The sequence below is a fragment of the Lytechinus pictus genome, chromosome 7 (genome assembly GCF_037042905.1).
Source record: "Lytechinus pictus isolate F3 Inbred chromosome 7, Lp3.0, whole genome shotgun sequence".
In the NCBI taxonomy this organism is placed as follows: Eukaryota; Metazoa; Echinodermata; class Echinoidea; order Temnopleuroida; family Toxopneustidae; genus Lytechinus; species Lytechinus pictus.
Window position 1 is genome coordinate 38,639,229 of NC_087251.1, and position 12,009 is coordinate 38,651,237.

Consider the following 12,009-nt stretch of genomic DNA (forward strand, 5'->3'; position numbering starts at 1 on the left):
GTATGTTTAGGCCTAAATAATCAGAAGTGTGTAGGTTATCCGATGAAAATTCAGATGTTTGCTTTATTTCATCCCAGGAACTTCAACTTTTATTTTCATTATTTATTTTGGAAAAAATGGCATAATCTAGAAACTTGCATGTTAGAAACTGCACAGCTAGACATTCACATTGCAGATATGGATGCTATTAAAATTCACTGTGAAAGCATTCTATTGAATATTTGCCAATTTCTCTGTGCAATTAATCATCTCTCCGATCTGAGCTCCCCTCTTTACGTGTTAGTGATTACTGCAATGAGTAAACTCTGATTTCTATTTGCCTTTCAGTAAAGGTTAATCCCTATGACAGATCTCCGAAAGGGGAAGTTATTAAGGGCTTTGGAAATACACAATCAGCAACAGTGAATTAATGTGTACTTGTATATTCCCCAACTAGACTACAGGTCTAGGCTTACAAGATATTTTACTGTACATACATGTAGTACACAAACGTGAACTTCATGAAGTACACAATTACATGTTTATTTTGCAGGTAAATTTGAAGACATTTTTTTTTTTACAAATATATAATTTTTCTATGTGGCCATCTGTATACCATGGTAGTAATGTGAATTGTATATATTTTCATTTAGACAATTTTAAAAAGATTTTTTTTTACAGTACTACTTCAAGAATGAAACTAGTGATTGATGTGTACATGTGCATAAAGCTTTTAAGTTTTCACATGTTATTATTATTATTTTGTTTACCACTCATGGGATGGAACACCCTATCAGCAAATGCTGTTTTTCATAGGGGTCCATAATATGTAACTTTCAATATTACTTTCATGACACTTCATGTCTCAGAAATGAGAGAAAATGAATGGACTGTAATTCTGCACTGTCATTTTTTGCAGTTTTTAGTGCTATTTCTTTGTTTATATTTATTTTGGATTGAATTTAGTAGGATTTTATGTTTTCACTACATAAGTGCTTGAAAAAAAGGATATGAATTTTAATGATAATCACATGGATTGCATCATTGCACTGAATGCACTCTAAAAGGGAACACTTGCAGTGTACACCTATTTTTGTGCACTACACTGTACATTCTTAAAAGACGTATAGGCCTCCATATGACACATCTAGCTATTGTTCACATATACATTGTAAGTGTGATTTGCTGAGCTACTGTTGAATAAATGCTCACAATTTAATGAGAAAAATGAGGGAATCCAATTGATTTGTAGTCAGAATCCTGTATAATATTTACTTTCAAATAGAGGATGTTGAAATTATGTGGAAATAGCACTTTTGAACAATAATGAAATTTGGCGATTTATTCATGTTACAGATTCTTAATTCATTTTCAGGAGTATACTTGAACCACAGTAAAGTGAAGGACTACTCTATCTCCTTCAAGTCATTGTATAAATTTGCAGATAACAATAGACTTCTTCTGTAATATCTTGAATTAAAGAATTACATTTATATATTACAAACCAATGCCAGTCTGATGACGTTCATCAGTTACATCCACTATTTATATTCTAAAGAATGATGTATCTTTAAAGCGCTCTAGAGAGACATTCAGACTTTTATGAAAGTGGAATATCATATTATTATTGTTATTATTATTATCATTTTTATTATTATTGTTATTATTGTTACTTTTGATATTAATATTATTATCATTATTATTATTGTTATTATTGTTATTATTAATATTAGTATTATCATTATTATATTATTATCATCATCATTCTTGCTCTACAGGTGTACAAATTGACTGGTCAGACCACATGGTCTGGTGGGAGGATAAGAAGATGTGGCTGCAGAAGACCAGATTGACCCTCAACAACTATGGTGTCCAGGCTGGGACCAGACTACACTTCACCCCTTGCCACAAGACTCTGAGGCTACAGCTCCCTGATATGCAACTCATTGACCGTAGCGTCAACTTCTCCAAAAATGTTGTCTATGCTGTCAAAGAAGTCTGCATAGAATTAGGTGAGGAATAGTAGATTTTGATTGACTTTTTAGAATTTTTTAGAAGTTGCTATTTGATTTTTAAAATATATTTCTTTTTAAGTTGCTAATATGGAGAAAATTGTGAAGGACATTAATGGAGGCCTTGTAGTTTGATATTTTAGGCCACATTCCTATAGGGTGCAACAAATATTGAAGGTCAGTGACAGGGGCTTAAAGGCCAGTCACCATGGCATCCATGGCCGTGGCCTTTGATGGCCTTAGATTGATTTAAGTTCCGTTAATGAAGTGTTTTCTTTTTTCTTGAAGTAGTTCTGAAAGTTGACCTCGTTTTCCTTTAAGTTTTGACCTTGTACAATTAACCACTTAAATATTACATTAATTGCCGCAGGTATCAATCATTCTGAAGAACTGTCATTTCTGCGCAAACCGAAGAAGAGTTCCAAGCAAAATGGGAAATCTGCCGGGACGCGTAAGAAGAAAGAACGCGGGGACCGTGATTCAATGGCATCCAGCAACAGCAATGAGGCAGCATCAATAGGAAGCATGGACGGTATCGGACCTACAACTCCCACAAGGAGACCTTCACCAGGGAACTACAGGACACCCGGACAGAACGGGAACCCTGGCTACAGCTCTGGATCCAACTACTCTGGAAGCATTGAGAACTTGAATACATCGCTAGTGAACAGTCCACAGAGGCCCAGTGGTGAGGCCTTCGAAGGCCTTATCAGGCCATCATCTTACAGAGAGAAGGCCTCTATCAATGCAGGGTAAGTACCTGTGGGTAATGCAGTTTGGGGAATGTCTGGATGATAGACTAGCACTTCTTATCATAAAGTCTTTGTTAACCTCTGACCTTTCGAGCTTGAATATCTTATCAAGTTTCATGATATAGGTCATATTTGGTGTAAACATTTATGAAGAAGAAAATTCCTTGAGCGTCAAGACATATTGGCAGCTGCTTTAGATAAAATTATGTGCTTCTCCCCAAAAAGTCAGAAATATCTTTAGAGAGATTGAAAATGACTGAAGCCCCATTTGGGAAAGTCAGAGACCTTGCCCATACCCAAAGAACATGGCACTGTTTTTTATCCCGGCTTTTATACGTGTACCTGACTTAAAGCCTTCAGAGGGAATCATGCACGGAGAGCTCCATACTCCTTGTTTCTGTCAACCAGTTATGAAACTTTATAAAGCCGTTGAAAGATTCGCCAAATTTGTGGCAGCGACGCCCAGCATTTGAAATGTTGGAATAGGTTAATCTGGAGGTCAATCCCCCTGCATTACAGGCGCAGTTGAAGTTCATTGCTGTGAATGTTGTTCTGTTTGTTTAGGCCTTCACTTTCAGTGGATGCCCATGGAGACTTCTACCGTTACATTTGGGTTGAATTTGGATAGTGCAGGGTTACGGTAATTGCAGTCAGCACGTATTGAACTTGGTGTACATGTAGGAACCCAAAGAAGGTGTTCTGAAGAATTCATTATAAATGCTACGTTTCTCAAAGACACTTGTTGCTAATAACTCAAGTTATAAAGATTTGGATTCTTAATAATATATTCATAATATTCAAGTCTTTTTTCATAAATCTCCTCTTTATTGATAATATATTCAGGATATATTATGTTCTATGGAGGAATAGAAAATAAAAGATTCAATGTCATGTACTCTTATTCTTGGGTATAATGAGTATAATAGCCAGGGTAGATAAAAGGGTTAAAATTGTAAATAAGACAATACATTATTTATGAAAATAACAAATATTTACACCATTAAACTAGCGGTTTTGTGAACAATTGATAAAAATAAATGATGTAAAGCCAATTGATGCAAAGAACGATTGAATATTGTGAAAAATAGCATGAAGTATTATTTGATACTTGATTTTAGACGATTATGACCTTTATATAGATTGTTCAGACAGCAATTGTTTGCACTTGATCAGAATTGATAGTGGGGCATATTTGCCTACATGTTGGCAGTCATGTCCCTAACTGTAAACTTGGCTGAGATTGCTGATAAATCCCAGAACATGTATCCCCAACAGCCTGCTCAGATTTCACATACCGTATCATAATGCTATTATGATTGTTTGTGCGGAGAGAATAAGAGTTGGTGTATGGTGGAATGGAGAGCTCTGTGAATTCTGGAGCTTTTTCATGTGAGTGGTTTTGTGCAAGGTTCCAATGTGGCCTGAATTGCATCCGTCGTTTCACTGGAGAATGATGAAAATTTATAAACATTGTAAAAATACTGAAATTTCAATTGAAGTAAATCTCTTTATTTGTATCCTAGCTCTAATAATATTTAGTTTTTAAGCATGAAATCAATCAGACAGAAAATGCATTTATTAAATGAAAAAAAAAAATTCTGCATTATTTTTTTTACTAGTGCAGCAAGGAAATAATCTGTATCGTTTTGATGGTAATAATAGCGAGTGAAAATTCATATTTGATGAAATAAACTTTGCATACAGTGCAGTGCCTTGGAAGTCGGTGCATGGGAAATTGACCACAGAGTCTGCATGCCTATTTGAGAATCCCATTCATGAATTCCAAGATGTGTGTGGACTAGTCAGAAGACTAATCGCAGCACTCAATAGTCAAGACTAGATTGGTCCTCAACGTCTCTCGAATTGAAATAGTCTGCACCCATTCCGCATCCACAAATTTATGAAAGGGGTATCACTATCGGTGAGATCTAGGATCTCGTTGGAGATGATGGTGGAAAGGCTACACCTTAAATCAACCTCAAGTCCTCCATGGACTCCAGAAATAACACCTGGAATGTGTCAAAACATTTCTGAACATGGCTTAGATCATGAACCTTATCGCTGTCTATAAACAAGGACAAATAAGTTTGGGATGATAAAGATGATAATAACAGCTCTCGTCACGTACATCTACTACAGAAGTTTTGGCTTTTGTGAATATGAAGTCTTTCACACTTTGTAAGTATTTGAGATTTATGGTTAAAAGGTTTCCTTGCAGTGGCCGTCTTAGTACTTGCATCAAGAATAATGTGATTTTCCCATTGTTTTTGAAAAATTTGTAATAAAAGAATAAGCCTATCAGTGTCGCCGGTCCCGAATTACATCAAAGTATTAAAAAAATACATTATTGTACAGGAAATATTTAAGAGCAGTATTAACAGTCAGGTTTTCAAGCTAATTCAGTGACTGATCATGGAAGCTACAACACTATGGCTTGGACATGATTTCATTTCTGATACAGACACATGTACATGTCGCTTATCAAATACAGTATACTCTAGTCGGACTTTATCGCATTTAAAGAAAGACCTGTCCCTATGCTGCAAATGGCATCGTGTATTGAAGATTTGGATGTTTACCAGATGATCATTGCCACTGAGATGTTGAGAAATGATGGAGCCATCACAAACAGTCACTCCTATATACAATGCTGACCTTTTATGACATCCATAGATGCTTATTACTACTTGTGACCGGTATTTGATATGGGCATTACTTTCTAAAGAGAATTTACAAAATATCAGTTAAGCTGATCGACTCAGCATTTTTTTCTTACGTGGAAAATATGCCAACAATAGAAAAACCTATTTTTGAAAAACATAAACATTCTGCTTTTAGCATCATTGGTTGTGAAATTCCCATGAAATTTGTTAACATGGTCTCCATGCTGCTTTTTGACAGTTGCATCTGAAATCCATTGGGGCTCAATAGTACATTAGTTCTGTCTGGAAGTCTTGATACGGTGACTCGTCCTGACCTCGCTAGGTGATTACCGAAAAGCGATTGGTTATGTTTATCTGCCCATAGGCTTGCCCTCCAGTCTTTTTAATTGATATGCATCTTAAGGACCCACTTTGCCTGTGGTTCATAAACAGTCTGCCAATTTCAGATGGAGAGATCAAGGAGTGGCTGGTGTTAGGAGAGGGTGTGAGTCATTTTATGGAGAAATAAAAATAGAGGAAAAGAGATATATAGAGAGATAAAGAGAAATAGAAAAAGATTGAGAGAGGAGTAGGGGTGGGGGGGGGGTGGGGTTACATGTATTTGTCACTGTTTCACTTCATTCCAACAGTATATAAATGCTTTAGGCCTATTTCCTGTTATGAAGAAGGGAATAGATGGATAAAAAAAGGAGGAGAAAGGGAGAGGGGTGGGGTTGGGGTGTATGTGTGTGGAGGGGGGGGGGGGTTAATTTGCTGCTAGCTGTTCTCATTCATTCTCTAAAATTGTAAGAAACATTCATTTCTACAACCAGTTATCATTTTCAAAATAGATTAAAAAAAAACCACTTGCATGTAGCTAACTTGAGAAATACATTAGGGGGGGGGGGCTGTCTGTATTCCCATTTTTTTTGGAGGGGGGGGGTTCTATTAAATGAAAGCTCAAAATGCCTTATCATTTGTGAAGCTCATATCATTGTAGATACCTATCACATGATATCCATCACCATCACCATCAGACCATATCTTATTTCATGGGTCAATAGTCAGGCTGGGAACATAAGACCCCCAATACTTCATTATTTTCTTCAATAACCTAAAGTCTCATTAATGTTCTCATTTTATGTAATCCTATATACCAGGGACCTTGAAAATAAATAGGATTGGGACAATAATTGGTTCCAATTATGCACCCCTCTATATCAAATTAGATTAACATCAGAAGTAGATTTTTTTTCTCACAGAATGAGAGGTATATCATATAACTGTATCTTTCCCTGAATACAAAGTGTATTTTGAATGAACAGACGCAGATTAAATAGCCCCTGCATACAAAAGATATGAAATTTTCCCCTGATGTACATATGTTACAATGCAGGCCCATTATGTAGTTTGCATTGCTGTAATAACAAGTAGGTTTTTAAAGAGAAAGGAATGACTCTTGTAGACTTTGATTTATTCGTAGCGTTCTGTTCTTCATCAATCATACCGGTCCTTCTGATAAGTTTTGGACGATTCCAGTCCACTGGGAGATAGATAAGATGAGGGCAATGACCAATCCCATTCTGAGATTGAAATCAGTGGCTCCTCATGCAATCTCGGAATGAGATATCACTTCATATTGTCAAAAAAACTGAAGTCGCCTCTGCCCGAAATTCTATACTAGGGCAGATGTTTTTGTTTAGATAGTGAGTTAGTGATATTTTAGTTGAAATGGGTCTCTCCCCCCTCATAGATAATTTGAATCAATCTTCTCTTGAAAGAAAAGATAAGTAGCATGCCCATCTTCACCTGGATGTAGTCTATTCACAAGATGTTCCCATTTATTCTTGATAGAAAAATAAATTTGTGAGGAAATTTGGTGTGGAAATACTGCTGATAATGATCCTTCCATCTGTCATTCATTACTTAATTCTTTACATATTCAGCAAATTTAACAGAATTCTGATATCTTCATGTAATACTTTTTATTAAAAGGGGATAAAATCGAACCTTGTGGAACACCAAAATTCACATCACATTATTAATTAACTGCTTAAGCAAATGTGTATTGCATTGTCCTAATGGAAACAGGCTTTACACTACAGATAGCAAACCCAAATGTCTTCCCTCTATAGCCTTCACAGTTTATGTTGTTGAAATGGTATATCATTATTATGTTATCATCCATGCATGGTCTGACCTACATGGTATGGCTGCAATCATCCACTGAGCATGCATGTTGGTTAAAGAGCATAGAAATGTTACTGTCATAAATCACTTGAAATATTCTACACAGTTATTACAGTCTGAAGTGAAAGCCAGCCAGTTGACCGTTTGAACTTTGGGGTGCTGTGAATACATGAAGGTTTTTTTTTTGGTCATGCTGTTTGGAGAAGAAAGAATGATGGGGGAAAAAGAAGAAATAGAACATACGGTAGATCAGCATTGTCATGCTAATCTTGGAGTCATAATATCTTACAATCACACCAACATAATCATCTCCAAAAGACCATGGTATGTCATTGATGTAATAGTCTTGATCAGATTGGAGTTGGTTTCGTTAATACTGCGACTTTAATTTGGATGAAAAATATACAGTGTGGTTTCAAAAGAGGGAAGAAAAAAAAGAACATATCACCATCATTATCATCATTTTCACTATTACATCATAACAGGATACAGTTAGGGATGTGAGAAATTGCTATCAATTTGGCTAAGTATGAATTGAATTAATATTAAATTACTTCCCGAATTGAAAGTGTTAATGTATATAATTAGATCCTGCCCAAGACCAAATGTTCATTTTTAGCAATCAGCCAAATTGGTGCAACATTTTTATTTATAATATGTATTGAATTTATCATATGATTATGAATTTCGGCCATATGGCATAAGATTTTTGTTTTCTTTTGGTGTCATTGTGGATATTCAGACTCCTTATGTACATGTAGTTTTCATCATCCCTGTTGTTCATTAATGAAAAGGCATGGCTCATACTACATCTATGATTAAAGTTAGCGATCAAAATGTGTGCACCTTGTTTGGTATTGTGCATTATCAGAGGGGAGAGAGAAACAAAGAAGGGGGAATAGGAGGGAGAGAAGAGGGAAGAAGGAAAAGAAAAGGAGGGAAAAGTGCAGAAGGGTGGAAAAGTGGTGAATAGAGAGAGAGGGGGAGAGGGGAGGGGGGGGGGGGAATAGACATGGAACTTGGCCAATAGTCCTCACTTAAATGTGACCTGGTTATAAAATGATACAGACATAATTGCTTGCTGAAAATATAATTCTAATCTTGTATCCTACATGGCATTTATTATTGAAGACAGATTTATTACTGTTAAGGCCATAAATTTTTATACTGTATATTCATATCTTGTGGGAAAATCATACTATATTTCAGTCATTTATGGGACCTATTCTTCATTATAATGTCTGGGATCAATCAATGGATCTTAATAGCAAGTCTTGGCTGTTTTTTTTGTTTTTTTTGCTGGTGACTTGAACACAAATAAAATGACTACTTCACCCCAAGTTTTGTAGAGCGTCATTTTTATAATTTCTGGCGACTTCTTGCATACATGTACATGGCGTAACATGTAGGCCTAATTTCAATGCCACTCCAGCCTCCAAGTTGAGATGTAGGGTCCATGCCTCCAGAGTGAGTGATGCACCATGACCTCTCCTGCTATATCATCCCAAGCCTACCGTAGGTGCTTTCAGACCGACTAACAGAATAAGAATACTATGTATTCTCTGATTGGGAAATTTACCGATCTACCCTAATCTAAAAAATTGCGCATGCTAGTAACTTCGAGAACTTACCTCGAAAGGATCCGGTTGGGGAAGGTACATGTATGAATGCAAAACACAATTGTTGGGTATTTTGAAGCCTGAACAATTCTTGTAAGTTGAAGGGGTTATGGTGATCGATCTGGTGTGAAACCTCCTTTTGTCATCTTCAATGTGTTGATGAATTATGAGAACAGATTGAGGTCTTGTCTCCCAAGCTGATACCAACAGTTGAGCTTGATAGCGCTTCACGCTGGGTACCTCTCTTATCCAATCAAATATGAAATAGAGATAGATATAAAGTCACTTGCTTACAAATTCATATGTCAAAGGTCTTGCTACCCAGAGCTCTAGATTAATAGCCCAAACTAACTAGTGTTATCTTTGACACTTGGGCTACAGAGGAAGCGTTTGAAATACTCTACCTGTACTGGAATGCAATTTTGCATGAATTTTTTTTTTTATATATATACCCTAATGATGCTCTCTTTTAAGAATTTCCACTCATATTTGTATTAAAAAAAAGACCCCCCTAAAAAGACATACATTTAGGCCTAAATTTATCCATAATCAAATATAATTTTGCATAAATGCATTTTTTTTAAACCCCCAAATCTGCAGCATTCATTCTAACATCCTTCTAGAGTACTCTGAACAGGCTATATGGTATGGTTGTAATTTGTTGGTCTACTTGTAAATAATACACCTCATTATATTCAGAGAGGTAATACAATAAGGAAATGTGTATAGATGATAATGGGATTACCATTTACACTTCAAACTATAGAGTTCCTACATGGATCAAATTCATTTGATCAACATCCCACTAAATTTAATGGAATACTTCCTGATATTGACATTTGACCAATTAAACTTTGACCCACATATTGGGTCTACATAGTTTATTTCCTTAAAGACAATGAATAGTCCATTTATTGGTGGGGTGATAATGGTGGCTCTCATGAAATAAAAAAAAAAGGGGGGGGGAGGAAAAAGAAGCCATAGGTATTAAAAATTATGATTTATGTGCTGGTAGTAAAACAATGATCATCCTAGTAAAAAAAATATATCGGCCTATTATATTACAAGGAGGAAAACGGCAAGGAAAATTTGTCCAAAATTTGTGTGTTTGCAGCCAAATGCAATGAACGAATAATTCCTAAGGCCTTTCTTTCAGTTGGATCCCATTTTAATAAACAGATGCGTGGATGAGCTAAAAAATGATAAATTATATTGCTTGTTGTTCAACCTAGCCCCTATGTTATGTTTATCATTGCATGTATGTATTTGCTTGTTGATATTCTTCATGCCCAGCTGAGCTTGTCTAATTAAGAAGCTGTCTATTTATTGATTGAACCTTATTTTTCATTTCACCTTTTATATGAAAACCTGTACTCTCCACCCGTTTTCTTTTTCATAGTTTGAGTAATGATGCAGAAAATTGATTGCAACAGTGGCCTGACAAGGTCACATGGTCATGTGACCCCTTTGCTTGCTCCTTACAGGATGATGTGGTGATAACTGATGTCTGATAAGATGTTATTGGGCTATCCATACAAGTTTACCCATGTTTTTATATTTAGCATGTACCTATAAAGTAAAAAAGAAAATAAAAGAAAACAGAGTTTGAGAAAATATGATTATTCATAATAATTTAGAGTTTTTCTGTGACTGATTATTTTTACTTTTATTTATTGTTATGTATTTTTAGATTTATTTATTTTATTGATTGATTTATTCAATTTATTCATATATATAATATTCTATTTTATTTATTCATTTTGTTTAATATTTTTTTTTTGGGGGGGTGGTAATCAAGATGAAGTTAAAGTGTCAAAAGCACATCTTATGAAAGATCACAACATAAGTATAATTAAAAATGAAACTGGACCTGTATAATTTGCATGGGCCCATATTAAAATGTACTTGAAATCTAATGTGAGTTTAAGTCTCGTCAAAAAAAGCACAATGCCAAAAATCACAAAACATACCACTGCAAGTCCAATGAGACCAGTATTATTTACCAAGCATTAATAGCCCAAACTGAAATCTACTTTTTGTGACGTTTGACTGACCAGACAATAGGAAACAATAAAGATCAAATAATGTAGATATGTTTAATAATCACTAAGGAAGTTTTACCCGCAATATTGTGTGGGCTGAGCAGTGACATCACAATCACTTCCTGTGGCCAACTGGGAGCGACACCCCTGCAGTTGCTTTGTTTTTATTTATGTTTGGGAAGTGACAGGAGGCATCCTTTCAAATTCTTAACGTCTACATCATTTTGATATAAACAGCATCAGTTGGCGTCCAATGTGACCACTGAGTACGTAAAAGGGTGTGGGTGGATTGGTATGATGTCATGCATTGCTTCAGTGGTAGTCATGGAGTGTTCTGTTTGCAAAGAGAGAAATGAAAGTATTCCTTTTTACCCATTATAAGATAATAAAGATAAACATAGACTAGTCACAGGTTAGCTACAAACACACCATGAGCACAGTAGTACACTTCTTTATTTTGAAAGAGAAAATGGAACTAATTGATGCTGTTTGCTTTAACATCCATGTTTATCCATGGTCCATGCACTTTGTTCCCTGTACTGTCAACTCACTCAGCTATGGTGGATCCAAGATTTCAGAATGGGGGGGGGGGGTGGCACTGGGCACATTTTTAATGAGAAGCAAGGAATAAAAAAAAAATGCCAACCAAACAAACAAATGAAATTAAAAAAATATATATACAGACTGAGTAGAGTGATTTCATACTGAAGGCGAAGTGGAGTTACTCTTTAGTAACTCTGGATGAAGCTTGTACTGCGGAACGACATTACACC

General features: G+C 35.6%; 1 protein-coding gene across 1 annotated transcript; it reads left to right on the forward strand.

Moving 5' to 3' along the window:
* Positions 1-1,760: 1,760 nt before the first annotated feature.
* On the forward strand, positions 1,761-5,942 carry LOC129265766 (fermitin family homolog 1-like). Its single transcript, XM_054903709.2, has 2 exons — positions 1,761-1,991; positions 2,362-5,942. The coding sequence occupies exons 1-2, from the start codon at positions 1,784-1,786 to the stop codon at positions 2,745-2,747; spliced, it is 594 nt and encodes a 197-aa protein (XP_054759684.1). The 5' UTR covers positions 1,761-1,783; the 3' UTR covers positions 2,748-5,942.
* The last annotated feature ends 6,067 nt before the right edge of the window (positions 5,943-12,009 follow it).